Source organism: Candoia aspera, chromosome 7 (genome assembly GCF_035149785.1).
Source record: "Candoia aspera isolate rCanAsp1 chromosome 7, rCanAsp1.hap2, whole genome shotgun sequence".
Taxonomy (NCBI): domain Eukaryota; kingdom Metazoa; phylum Chordata; class Lepidosauria; order Squamata; family Boidae; genus Candoia; species Candoia aspera.
Genome location: NC_086159.1, coordinates 16,534,938 through 16,549,136, shown reverse-complemented (window position 1 = coordinate 16,549,136; position 14,199 = coordinate 16,534,938). Strand labels below are relative to the sequence as shown.

General features: G+C 39.7%; 1 protein-coding gene across 1 annotated transcript in view; it reads right to left on the bottom strand.

The window, feature by feature from the left end:
* Positions 1-439: 439 nt before the first annotated feature.
* NINJ2 (ninjurin 2) overlaps positions 440-14,199 on the bottom strand; it is a 60,673-nt gene continuing 46,913 nt past the window's right edge. The window contains exons 2-3 of the mRNA XM_063308595.1: positions 3,054-3,285; positions 440-613 (exon numbers count right to left, since the gene is read on the bottom strand). Coding sequence (XP_063164665.1) covers positions 447-613; positions 3,054-3,285 — 399 coding nt within the window. The 3' untranslated portion in view covers positions 440-446. The remainder of the gene's footprint in view (positions 614-3,053; positions 3,286-14,199) is intronic.

Sequence of the window (14,199 nt, the reverse complement as noted above, 5' to 3'; positions counted from 1 at the left end):
TTTCCCCAGTCAGTCCATATTCATTCTCTCAATATGGCCGAACCATCTTAATGCACTTCTTTTGCACTAGTCACTTGCTTTTATATTCAGTCTAGATTCATTCAGCCCCTGTTCATTCTTGAGCCCTTATGTTCTTTTACCATTCACACTGCTTTCACAAAACCCACTGCTCTCTTATACACAGCCATTTTCACTTCTTTTGGCATTCTTTCCCCACAAAAGACTACATACTACCTTCGACCTTTCTACAGGCATTTGCCTATCTTAAAATTTCTCCATCCATTCTCCCAATGGATATTGGTAACACTTTACCAAAGTAATTTTTTCAAATAGCTAACCAGATGGTTGAAAGCTGAAAGGGCAGAAACATAATGGGGCCACCAAGAAATAACATGTTCAAATGAATAGCTATGTAGGACTCCATCCCATTCTTACTCTTTCAAGAATCAGTAGAGTCTTCGTCCATAAAAGTTTGGATACAGCCCTGTCTTCTGCACCCCAAAGGCCGTAATGAAGATGTTGATAATGACCGTGATGAAAACTAGGACTGTGGCAATATTGTTGAGCAAGTCCAGGCGCTGTTGTTTTGTTACATCATTTAGGTTCAGTCGAGCTGTAAGCATTAAATCCAAACTGGTCAGAATTTCAGAGAGAGAAAACCCTGTTTTCTTGCCCCCTCCCCTCAATTACAGCCTTCTTTCAGTGAAACTCAGAAAACACTACAAAAAATTAGCAAAAATGCACTGAATTATATTATGGTTTCTTGACTATTAGGATAGTCTTATATGATTTTTTCTTCAAGAAGGCCAGGGCAATAAAGCATGTTATCATTCCCATTCCTATATGTGATTTTCCCTCTACAAAATGGTGAGATGTAGAAGCTGAGAAGTAATGCTTGGATCAGTTATGGTTGCTTCTCTCTACTTGTATATTTATAGCTAAATCAAATTACATCTGCAATTATCTCTCCTCCTTGAATTTCTTACTGCTTAGCAAAGTGGAGAATGCAAAACAATACATTTCCTTGATGTAATCTAAGTTTACACTACTCTTAAAATAAAATGTGCATATGGAGAACAGGTGACAGGAAACATGTGGCCCTTCCTGATTACTTCCCCCAAGGAGCAGAATTTGCTGTCATGCAAATGACATGTGGAACTAATAGCAAAATGTGTCTTGGTACTTGGTGACCTGTCCTAGATGTAATCTTCAACAAAGTTTAATTGAAAATCAAATGCTAGTCTCCATCAAAAATGGCCAGATTGCTTTTTAAAAACAGATTAGATGACACTGAGGCATTGAAAAAAATGAAGTCACTTTTTGGACCCCTGTCGGTCAGAGTTTTTAAGAAGCTGAAAGCCAATGCGAGCAGGAGCCATGCATGTTGGGAATGCTAACAATCAGCCTCTATATATAGAAGAGAGTTTCTATTGATACAGCAGGACTGCAGCTGTATGGAGCTCAAGTTCATGACCCTGTCATTCCTTTCAATGCCAAACACATAAGGAGAGAAAGACAGGCTGCTTTTATCATGCAAGGGCATGAGGGGGGGGGGCAAGGGGAGGGAACATAGAGGACCAAGCCAGACCGTTGTAGAGACTACATCCTCAGTATATTACCACAGAGATACAGAGAAATATACTAGGGTGATTACAAAGAGAAAGGCAGAACAACCAGGGTGGTGTATTTAAGAAATGGGGTCAATGCAGTATGGTGAATAGGCAGCTTCGGCTGCAATGTGCAACAAACACATCCATGTTTTCACTGGCAGTGACATCAAGTGTCAAAGTCTTCCCATCAAGAGCAGTATTATGGAAATCTGATTGCTCACCCTGACCTGGTTAATTGCAGGCTTCCAAGCTATCTGCTTCAGGGCACAACTGAAAAGCTTAGTATTGTTTAGAGCTTTACCTCTCATCAACTCCAGCCAATATAAACAATGATTGATAGAAACTGTAGTTCAACAACACTGGGAAGGCTGCGTACCTAATATTGATAAATTTTGCAAATTTTAAAGATGGAATAGAACTAAGTATCAGAGATCCCAGTTTTGTCTAAACAATAGGAAACTGTCTTAATGTCAGTGTCAAAAATTTCAGTAGATCTTAGATTACAGCTTAATTAACAAAGACTAATATGCATATTAATATGACTAATATAATAATACTAGAGTAAGTTTCATCAAATCATATGTATTTTCAATGTCCTAAAATTATTATGTTCTAGGGAGAAGTAATTGCATATATTAATTTTTTCTTTGCGACAAGGCTTAATATATTTGGACGTTTATATTCTTTTGAACAACCTACCCATTGTACAAAATTGATTGTTGGACAACAGAAATTAATTCCCCACAGCCATTCTTATTGCTAAGTCTTAATGGATGATATCACTCAGTGGACTGAAGAGCTGAAGTTACTTGCAATTTGTGAACAAGTTGCTTACAAATGTAGATTATATATGGATGGTTACAATGAAATATGGCATCCTTCATTGAAACTGACATTAAAAAGTTATATTCATATGAGAACCCCTTACATATATAATTTTTGCTGTTGTAGTTTTGCTCCTTTTCCCACTCTTTTTTCTTTTGCTATAGTTTTATTAGCTGGTCTAGTTAGTTTAAAAAAATGAAAACGTTTGGAAGACTAAAAGGTGGTAAAGTGAGCTGTCTGTAAGAGAAATCATCTGCCAACCAGTTTCCTCAACCATTAGTCCTTCCGAGTGTGTTTTCCACAAACTGGTACTCACCAAAGAGGCTGGAACTGAACTTGCAGCAGTGTGACTGTTGGTCATGTTGAAAGCACAGCTCTCAGAATCCCCAGGCAGTAAGCAGTGCCAGCACTTCTGAACATTGCCAAATGCTGGTCTTGGGTAATTCAAGGGGCTAGTTTTGCCATTCATACATGGCATTGTTCACATGCATTAGCTACTTATGTTAATGAAGTATAGGAAATGACTCAAACTATTCAACTGTATTTTTAAACAAAGAACAGGAATGCCCTCCGTATTTCCTCACATGCAATTAAGCACATCTGCAAAAACAGTCTTACCCATCACAATAAGGAGGATCCCAATGGTCATCTGGAAGAAGAGGGAAATGCTGATGAGAGCTATCAGAGCTGCATAATAGTGGAATGAAGGTCCTTGTTCCAGTACTGCCTTCAGCTGTGTAGCATTGGCCATAAATAGGGCCACGTCTAGCATGCTCTCTGCCACACTTTTCTTGGTAGCATAATGGTTTATGTTGATTACATTTTCCCCTCTGAAGCCAGGATTAGAAGCCTAGAAGAGAAGAAAAGCCATTAAGAATCAGGAAGGGGGATGATCTTGCCCTCCCACTATATGCAAATACATAAAATGTTCCTTATGTGTTAGGCAATACATTTGTTATGGCAAAAGAGTTCTCCCAAATTCTTTGCTGGATTCTGTTAGCCAACAACAAAACTAGAACATGGTCAACAACCAGAATTCCAAAAACAGATAACCATGCATATACTAAAATCAGGCTATATTAGCTCTTTCCTGCCTGGCACCCCCTAGATATATTGGATTAAAAATACCTTGGTACATTGTGTAATCTTTGCTCCAGGTGCTATCTACCAAATTTTTGAGAGACCTGGAGGGAGAATGTTTATTTCAGGCTCCTGCCCTCCCTTGTATTTTTCCCTTGGTGTCCCATAACTTTTACTCCATTGTTTTTGTCCACTGAAATCAATGACCCAATAAAACAAGAGCATGTGTAGAAACCCAAAATGCTGAAATAACTCTTGGAATCACTTTTAATGTCTTCCTTTTACTGCCTCAAGAGAAGAATATTCATTCATTAGTAAGGATCAAATCTCCTTGTGACTTTGGGGACTTGTCTTTTGCTTGGTGACAGCACAAAACAGATTTGCCAGCGTCACCTTCTGGGATGACTTTTTTGGCTTCCTAATCTATCCATTAACCCTGATATTTCTTGATGTCCCTCCGTCCAATATGAACCAGATCTGGCCATGCTTAGCTTTTCAAGATCTGACAAAAGTCATTAGGAGCTATCACCTAGCTGAGCATTGATCCACTTCAAATACTGAATTGTACTTGGGATTTCTGAAGTCCTGAAAGGCTCTGCCTACAACCCATCAGAAAATTCACTGCCAACCTCTGGAACCCCCCTCCCCACCTTATGTCTATTATTTCTCTAGATGCCAGCAGGACCAAGAAAGAGAATGTCAGCACCCTGTCTCCCCTTCCTCTTGGAGGGGCTTTCAGGGTAGAGATCAAAGGAAAAGAACAAGAAACTGGAAAACAATAGGAAGGAAGAAGAGCTATTTGGGATAAGTGATAAGTCTTAAATATAAGACTCCTTGCCTTCTCCACCCCATCCCACCCCATACCCACCTACCTATCTACGTATCTACCTCCAACAGCTGATGTTAATAGTGCAGTATATTTCAACCTGGGCTGTTTCTTATACCAGGTTTGTATTTATTTATTACAACATTTTTGTTCTATTTTTCCATTCTTAAACATGATTCCAAAGGGGGCATCCAAGCAACAACTTTCCCTTCTCTTCTCAGCCTTTCCCTTTCATTGCTGTTGATTATTCAACACTGAACCCAACGAAGAATCCAAAGCCAACTCATGGTTTGGGAGTTTGGTTTTACGTGCTATTCTTTTTACCTTTGCTTTTCAGAATATAGCAAAGCCTTTAATTCTGTATATCATGCCAGAATGTGTATTAAGGTTACTGAGCTTACCAAAATATCTGAGTATTCTTCTAAGGAAGATTTCACAATGAACCAGAAGCTACTGTAAAAATTAAGTTTGGAGAAATAGAACCATCCAGAATAGGAAAGGTAGTGAGTCAAAAATGCACATTGACCCCATATCTGTTTAACCTGCACAGCAAATATACAGTACAAGTTGTGTTATCAGAAGAAAGAGCAGCTGAAATCAAAACTGAAGACTAAAAGGCTACAATTTCAGATATGGAGATGACAATACTTTGTCAGATGAAAATACATAAGGCTCAAAATTGCTCATTAGAACAGTAAAAATGGAAAATGAAAGGAAATATTAAAAAGATAAAGATAATGTCAATCTGTGTGCTTAATAAATTTATTTATTTATTTATTTGATTTCTATAGCTGCCCATCTCAGCGAGTGACTCTTGGCGGCTTACAACAATAAAACTATAAAACAATTAAAACAATTACAATTAAAACAGTTAAAATATAATATAAAATAAATACAAAATAAATATACATGGCTGCCAAGCAAGCAATGCATGAATGTTAATACAGCCAAGAGACGGGACCATCCACACGCTCGAGGCCCCAATGTTGTCAAATGCAACATTGATGACTTTCTTGAGTTCAAGAATGGATAAAAATGGACAGTATGCTAGAAAAGTCAAGAGATTAATCCTAGGGAAGTAGGCAATGACAAACTTAGATAAGATTGTCAAGGATCAGACCATGTCTAAACCGATAAAGACAGGAATAGTTAAGGCAAGGCTTTCTTAGTGGTAATGTATGGCTGTGAAAGCAGGACACTGAGAAAGAACAAAAGAAAGAAAACAAATACCTGTGAATTATGGATTTGGAGCTCGTTTCTAAGAATATCATGGACTGCTGGTCAGTCCTTGAACAAATAAAGACTGACTGCTCTTGAGGCAATGATCAGCAAACTCAGACACATTTGGACATGTGATGCAAACAGGTGATGAACTAAAAAAATGGCCATGCTTGCAACAGTGAGGGAAATAGAATAAGGTGAAGATAACAGACAAGGAAGATACATGGGATCAAGAATATCACTGGAACATTCCTGGAAGATTATAACTAGAGACATGTTGAATTGGAAGGCATTTGCCCAAACAGTACAGTCATTGAGTCAGACCCACCTCAGAGAAACTAAGCTCAGTCCTGTGACCTGCCACCAATTTGGATGCAGCCAATGTTACCACGGGTTGGCTTTGTAGGACAGCCCTGTTAGTCTATGATGGCAAAAAATAAGGAGGAGTCTGGTGACACTTTTTCCAATCAACTAATTGTATTAAAAGGCATACTTTCATGAGCTACAGTTCACTTCAACGGATGCATAGTGTGGCTAAACTGATGTAGAATTTAAACTGGGATGAGGTGGGGGGCGGGAGAGAGAGTCAGGTTGATCATGCAGATGCAGGTAACATTTGAGATAGACTGCTAATACCTAATCAATTAGTGTGTTAAAAACCCTTTGTGTTTGTTGAGACCATCTGAAATTGCCTGAAACCTACTGCTGAAATTGCTCAGCAATTTTTCACTCAATGGTGCTGTTAAAGCCCCACTTTTCTAAATCAGCCACTTTTAGGTCTGCAACAGAGTGTCCTGGAAGGTTAAAATGCTCTGATATCATTTTGTCTGTGCTTTGAGTCCTGGTGTCAAACGTTTGACCATTTTATGCATTAATTCTGTTGCGCAGTTCATCTCATTGGTCCTACAATTCAGAGAGGCATTGCTGGCAGATGGCATGTATCACATTAAAGGAAGACATCTCTAATCTTGTGTGTGTACTTGTTGGGACCTGTGATAGTGCTGTTGGTGCAGATGTGGGGACCAAATAGACAGCTGAGTTTGTTGCAGGGTTTTCTGTAAAAAAGCCAAAGCAATTGTACTACTGCAAGAGAAAAATGAACATTCTGGGTACAATCTAAAAGATTTCCTGCAGCTATATTTTAATCATGGATGTGGAGTCCCACCTCTTTAGCTGTTACGTTGTCAAAAAAGAGATCACTGCAATTCCTAATGTTCGTTACAGTTTTGTACTGTCCTCCATGCCTTTCTGATTTCAGAGCAGCCATGACAAACAAAGAATAACACCATCTTGCATTACTATAAGTCTAATTAATAATTTTGGGATTTTTTTGGAAACATACAGGTAGTCCTCACTTAATGACCACAATTGGGACCAGAATTTCAGTTGCTAAGCAAAGAGGTCATTAAGCGAATCCAACCCAATTTTATGTCCTTTTTTTGTGGTAGTTGTTAAGCTAATCACGTAGTTCCCCATAGATTTTGCTTGCCAGAAGCTAGCTGGGAAGGTTGAAAATGGTGATCCCTTGACCATGGGATGCTGTAACAGTCATAAATGTGAACCAGTTGCCAAGCACCCAAATCATGATCACATAACCGCAGGGATGCCACGATGGTCGTAAGTGTGAGAACCGGACACAAGTCTGTTTTCCCATCGCCGTCGTAAATCCAAACCATCACTAAACGAATGGTTGTTAATCGAAGACTACCTGTACTTGTGGATGTTCATTTCTGCCCATCAAAGCCCTTTTTATTCCTTACAGATTTAAAAAACAAAACAACTGAAAACACTAAAGTCAGGGCAGGTTGAAAGTGATGGTGTCATGCCATTCTGCTTTTACCATCTTCTTTTAAGATCCTATGGTTCCTGTATTTCATGATTGGTTGAGCACAGACGTCAGTACAGTTGGATAAGGTGAACTGCCCTGCAACAGCCTTTAAAAAAATGGGAAGGCAGGCTTCATTGCATCCTATGCCAGTTTTCCTCACTGTTCATGATCCACAGGGCCGCAACTAGGGTCTGTGTCACCCGGGACAAACATGGATTCCGCGCCCATTTTGGCGCCCCCCAGCACTCATTTTGGCACCCCCCAGTGCTCATTTTGGCACCCCACCAGCGCGGCGCCCAGGGCACATGCCCCGGTTGCCCCCCCCCCCCCCGTTGCAGCCCTGATTATCCACCCCAGTGATAAAAAAATCCATTGCCCAGTTGATTGTGATTCTACTCACATAGCACACCAGGCCATGCCTTGCTTATCCGCAGTTCGTGAATGGCTTCACAGACACTATGCCATAAACCATGGGTAACTTTCATATACCATGCTAAACCACATTTTGACTTAGCATCATGTGTAACCCCAGTCTTTGATTTCTACTCAGGGAGCTGTGATACAGTACTGTAGCTGAGCCTCACACAGTTTCATTTCATTTAAAACACACATACACACACACACACATACACAAAAAGAAGCCTGCTAATCTTATCTTTTTAAACAAGTCTCAGTGGCAGGAGAAGCTGGTGAGTTCAGAGTACAATAAATCTGTCATAGATCTTACAATGTCAAAGCATACTTGCTTTTCTTTATTTTATTTCCTCTATTCCTAAAAAAATTATAAGCAACTCTTCGTGGGCAAAACCACCCATCCCAACATTTTTTAAAAATATATTAAAACTGTTTATACTAAACACTATTTTATAATTTTAAAAAACTCACTAAAAATGCTAGCATCTTTAAGACCATAAACCAACTTAGACACAACTTAGAAACCTCCTTATATCGATAGTAAAATAATGGGCTAGCGCTGCTACTCATCTGGAAGTTGTTACCAGATGCCAGGGGAGGGGGGGTCATAGGCTACTCCTTTTCCCAAGTTATCCCAAAATCTATAACTGCTGTTGCCTCCTTCTTTTTGGACTTGGAGGAGGGGAGGAGGGGGAGAAGCAAGGACAGCAGGAGAGGAGCATGTCCAGGAGAGAGAGAGGATCATATGAATGATAAATAATCTTCTCCTCTTGGAGAGTATTTGCTGGCAACTCTCAAGGCACTTTGTTAAGAGGCCGTTAATTCCAAGTGAGCCACTGTGGAATGCCAAATCAAACAGAGAGAGACACCCCGGCAATTCACACAAGGGAAACAAAAGAGGCAACATGTACAACTGGGCGTAGGAGTCCGGGATCTTTAAGGCTGTACAAGCAGACAGCGATGTCTGAAGGAGATGATGCAGAGTCTATTCAGTGCTGAGGCCTCTTCCTGAATATGAGCCAGGAGGCGAGGGGCAGAGGAAGAATGTTAAATGCCCCTCATTGCAAAAGCTTGTTTTGACTTCCCACAGCAACAGTTCAACACCAGGGGAACCCATCTTTTTAAATGTATACACCGCTCAAGTATCATGTAATTTCTAATTTATTCCCACAGAGCTATCCATCGTGAAGTGCCTTTCCCAACTTGCTGCCCTTTACAGTAGGTGAGTTGGACCTACTATACTCCCAGAACACCCAGAACACCCAGCCTGTGTGGCTGATTGGAGTCGTAGCCCTCACATCTCTGGAAGGCACGAGGTTGAAAGCTGACTAAGAAGCTAAACCTCTTTAATTTGTATGTTAGGGGAAGTGATGAGGTTGCATTGTAAACTATCTTGGCCATGCATGCTATAGAAAGGTAGGATATACTGTAAATAAAACAAGCAGGACATTGAGAATTCCCTTTAAACCATCTGGGTATTCCCAAATGGGCTATTCAAAAGTTCTGGGACTGCCAAGCACAATGTTCAAAAGTTCCAAAGCATAATATTATATTAATGATCATGTGATGTTCTTTAGAAAAAAAATCACACAATGTGTCTTTTGAGAGTCTGCGTTTCATTAAATAAAAGACAAGCATTAAGCCGTAAATAGTTTCATCTGAATGTTTTGCACCTAAGAGGTTTAGCAATTGTGTTAGATTCCCCCCAGTTTCAATCTTTTGCTCATATATGCCCCCTGCCTCACTTTCTATCTTTCTCTTGCTGGATCCTCCACACTGGCAGCCTGGGGTACATAAAAGGATCCCTGCCTAGAGAGCTATTTAATCAGGGATGGGATGTGCTTGGAGTGTACATGTATAATTCATTGACAGAACATATGTTTTATATACAGTCTCAGGTCAGATCTAGATAACTCCAGGCTCCTAGCTAAAATCATAGAAAGCCAATAGTAGAGACAATGCCCAGATCTGTGCTTTCTGCTTGTCCCATTGCCAGTGCAGCCACTCACCATTTCTTGAATGCAAGAGCAGACATTGTTCTCCACCATTCCACGCTCACCATTCCAAGCAAACGACTCCCCCTACCAACTTCCTGTCCAGGTTTCATCTGAGGAAGGATCCTCAGAGGAGAAGGACATAATCCTCCATCCTGTTGAACTCTGCATGAGATGAGCCAGACAAGAATCAAGCCCTGATAGCTGAAGACCCCTGGCATGGCCTCCAGCCCATAATGGCAGTACCCACACCACATCAAATGTCAGAAGGCAAAGAAATTCCACCAGAGAACTCTCCACCAGTTTAGAACCCACTGCATGGCTGCACAATATCCACTACTTTTGAGAAATGAGTAGTTGGAAGGTTTGGGGGCTCCAATCTAGTTTACAGGAAAAAGAAGCAAAAATGGCATTTCCTGCAGTGTTACAGTTCTGCTAAGCTTGTCACTGTCTGTTTCCCTTCTGTCTCCTGGCTACTAAGATTCAGATGCCCTTTTTATCTCATCTACTTAGACAATTTGTGTGACTCCTGGCAATGGCCTGGACAAGTCCCTGCAGTTTTCTTGGCAAGGTTTTGGGAAGTGATTTGCCATTGCCTTCTTCCTAGGGCTGAGGGAGAGGGACTGGCCCAAAGACGCCCAGCTGGTTTCATGCCCAAGGCGGGACTAGAACCACAACGTCCTAGTTTCTAGCCTGGTGCCTTTAACCACTACACCAAACTGGTTCTCCTGCTTAGACACATGGATACAGCATAATGAGTGGGTGAGATTAAAACCATGTTATATTTCCCTTGCGCTTAGACTTTGAGTGGGGGATTTTTTAATTTCTCCAGCTTAAGGCAGTGTGGTGATACTTTGCTCTTTATCCTAAGCCTGCAGTCATGGATTGTCTTCAAAGCACTTTTGTGGGGTTGTGGAGTCAGAAAGAGTGGCAAGATGGATGTGTCCTCAGTTGTAAGAAAGGATGCTCCATCTTACCCCAATGGCCTTTGTAGGCAGAGCAGGCTTGATGGGCACCCCTGAATGAAACAGGGAAGGTGCAGTGTTTGCTATGAAGGTTTTTGTTTGGGATCAGCTCTTTATTAATTCTAGCTCAAGTGGGACTCCCAGAAAGTAGAAACCTTCCAAGAAAATAATTATATTACTCACAAACCTTCTGAGATAGAAAGAGGATTGGCATCTCTCCCTGCATCAAAGTCGTAGAAACTAGAGCTGTTTACATTTTGAAAATACCCAGGAAAAAATGCTTCAGACCTCACATGAGTGCAACAGCCGTCTGCTATTCATTAAAACAACCAGACTTTTTTCAGGCTTCTATACAAGGCTGGAAAAAGGGGCTACTGCTTTAAGAATGACACTAAATTGAATGAGTGGATGCGCAGCATCTTTTTTTCCAGCCTTGCAGAGATGCTTATGCAAGATCTAAAGTGCTGCTTCAGGCTCATTTTCAGTGCTTGTGCAGCCCAAGTAAAAACAAACCTCAGAAGTTTAAGTCTTCCATTTACTTGGATGGGCTTCCTTGTAGGTGTCATAATGTCACTCACTCCCCCAAATGTGCATGTTGGTGAGCATTGTCATGAGGAGAGAGAAAAGTTGCTAACAGTGATAAAGGGGGAGATGAAGAGGGTCCCCTAATGTGAGCTTAAGCAAACACTGCTTGATGAATCCTAATTCTGCCCCTCGTCCCTTTGACACATTCTGCTTTGTTCTGTAGAGCAACTGGAAGTACATGACAAGAACAAGCCTTGGCTGGGGTTTTAAAGTGTGCAACTTTTCAAGAACAGGTAAATCAAGACGAAAGGATGTTGGCAGACAGTTTTATGGCCCATACTTGGCAGACATCAAGAGCATGCAGTCATTCCCTTAGAATTAAGTGGAGACTAATTCTCTACCCTTATGTTCACCCTCTCATCATACAGTATTCCTAGGATGCTGAAACAGAACTGTAAGCAAAATGCAAGCAGAAGAAACAGATTTGGTCTTCCAGGAACAGTTTAGATGTACCACATCCAGGTTTTAGCTTTCAGGAGCCCCCCAAAGAAAGTTAATTCCTATGAAGGCAGAAATAACATTCAGTACTATTTGATAATGGGCTGAAAATGACAGAAAAATACGAAATGACATTTCTCAAATAACAAATTCTTCATAGAAGAAATGGGAAGGTATAGGATGGGAGACATCTGGCTAAGCTAATAGTATGGCTAAAAACTGGAGAAACCGCAGTATGAAATGGTTGCCGAACAGGAGAATTCAATTTCAGGCTGCATCCACAGTTTCACAGGAATCACAGGAAGTAATAGTTTTATTTTATGCTGTGTTGCTTGGAATCCCTTTCCCCTATTATATCCAGTTCAGGACACAGCAGTGTAAGAAGCATTTAGACAAAGTAGAAAAGGTTCAAAGAAGAGTAACAAGAATGACCAGAGAACAATAAATTAAGTCACACAAAGAGAAACTGAAGAAACAGGGGTTATATTTAACTTACAGAGAAGATTATTCATGAAAGATATTATATAGCTTTTCAAGTACCTTAAGGAATACTGTAGAGAAGGCCAGTACCATACATGTCCGTAGGTACGTAGCATGGGAGACAAATTATGCAACATGTCTATCTTCCCTTACATATGGGCAAGTGATGTCATGACACAGGTACAAAAGACAGAGCTTATGGTGTGAGGTCACCATCCATATTTTATCAATCTGGTGTCACTGTGGTTAGGAATAGATGCCTATGGCAAAGACTAAACCTCAGTCATCCCAGCCTGCAGATCACAGAATAATTAAATTGCATGAAAGCAAAATCTGAATGAATGTTAGACAGAGCAAGCTAACAGTAAGAGCAGTTTAATGGAATCAATTACCTCAAGATATAGCACCCTTGTGTTCAAAGAGAGGCTAGTCATAGCCACTTGCCAGAGACACTTTAATTTGGATTCTTGCATTGACTAAGTGTTTGAGCTTGATGGTCAGGCTTCCAGCTCTGATCATCTGACCCTTGGTTGCCAGGTACTTTTAATCAAAGGATTGTTCGACCTCCTGCCATTGCTATAGCAACAAAAAACAACAATGCATCCAAAAGAAGAATCCTCTGAAAGCAAGAAATATGGGCAAAAATGGACTTAAAAGGCAAGTTTTGATTCCACCATTAGGTACCTGCTGGTATTACATCCAACAAGGTCCATCCCTTTTGTTCTTAGACAAGACTGAAATATCTGTATGTGTTTATATGATTTTGTGTGCTGCATTTTAACATGCATACCAACTCAAAATTCCTTATACAAAAAAGATAAATAGGATATTAAAAGCCATAAGCATTACTTAATTATCTAGCATTCATTGACATTAATTCATGTCATTCATCTTCAATAATTTCATATTGTGTGGCTTCTTACAGATTTGGTAGATGCTGCCTTCATGGTCTGTTAGAAGATAATGTATGTTACAGAATGTGTGTGTGTGTGTGTATTGTATATGCATATGCATATGCATATGTATATGTATGTATGTGTGTGTATATATATAATTAAAGATGTTTTTAAAAGAAAATGAAAACTAATACAAACTAATATAAAGTAAGAAAAAGAAAAGAAAAAGAAAGAAATCAAAGAGAAAGCTAAAAGTGTAAGAAAGGAAAAAATAAAAGAAAAATAGGAAAGAAAAAAGATACAAAGAAGTAGCTTCCGATCTTCTTTATAGCAGTTATAAATATAATTATAAAGTTACCTCTTTCTCTAAAATTACAACATGACTCTCTTCTTTCTATAATCTATCCTGTCTAATCATCTAAACCATAAATCATAAATTTATTTTTTTCTCTTTTCCATGAAAAGTCCATAAGGGGTCTCCAGTCAGCAATAAACTTAGATATTGCCTTTTCTCTGATCAAAGAAATCAATTTAGCCATCTCAGCAAGTCTTCCATTCCTCCATTGTGGGTAATGCCGAATCTTTCCATCTTTGTGCATACAACAATCTCGCTGCAGTTATCATGTACAAATACAAAGTTTCATGAAACTTTTTCTGTTTGTCCATCAATCCCAAAAGAAAAGCCTTTAGTCTCAATTGTATATTAATCTATAAAATCCTCTGTATCAGTGTGTATATTTGAATCCAGAATTTTCTAGCTGTTTTACACGTCCACCAAACATGATAAAACGTTTCTTCTTGTTCACATTTTCAACATAAATTTAAAGCACCTTTCTACATTCTAGACAATTTCTCTGTTGACATATACCAATGGTACATCGTTTTATAAAAATTCTCTTTAAGATTATGATATAGTGTAAATTTCAGTCCTTTCAACCACATATTTTCCCATTGGCAAGGTTCACACAACTTGCTAAGACATAACTCATAATTTATAGGCTGCCTTGACCTCCTAAGAGAAAGACAGTTTATACATG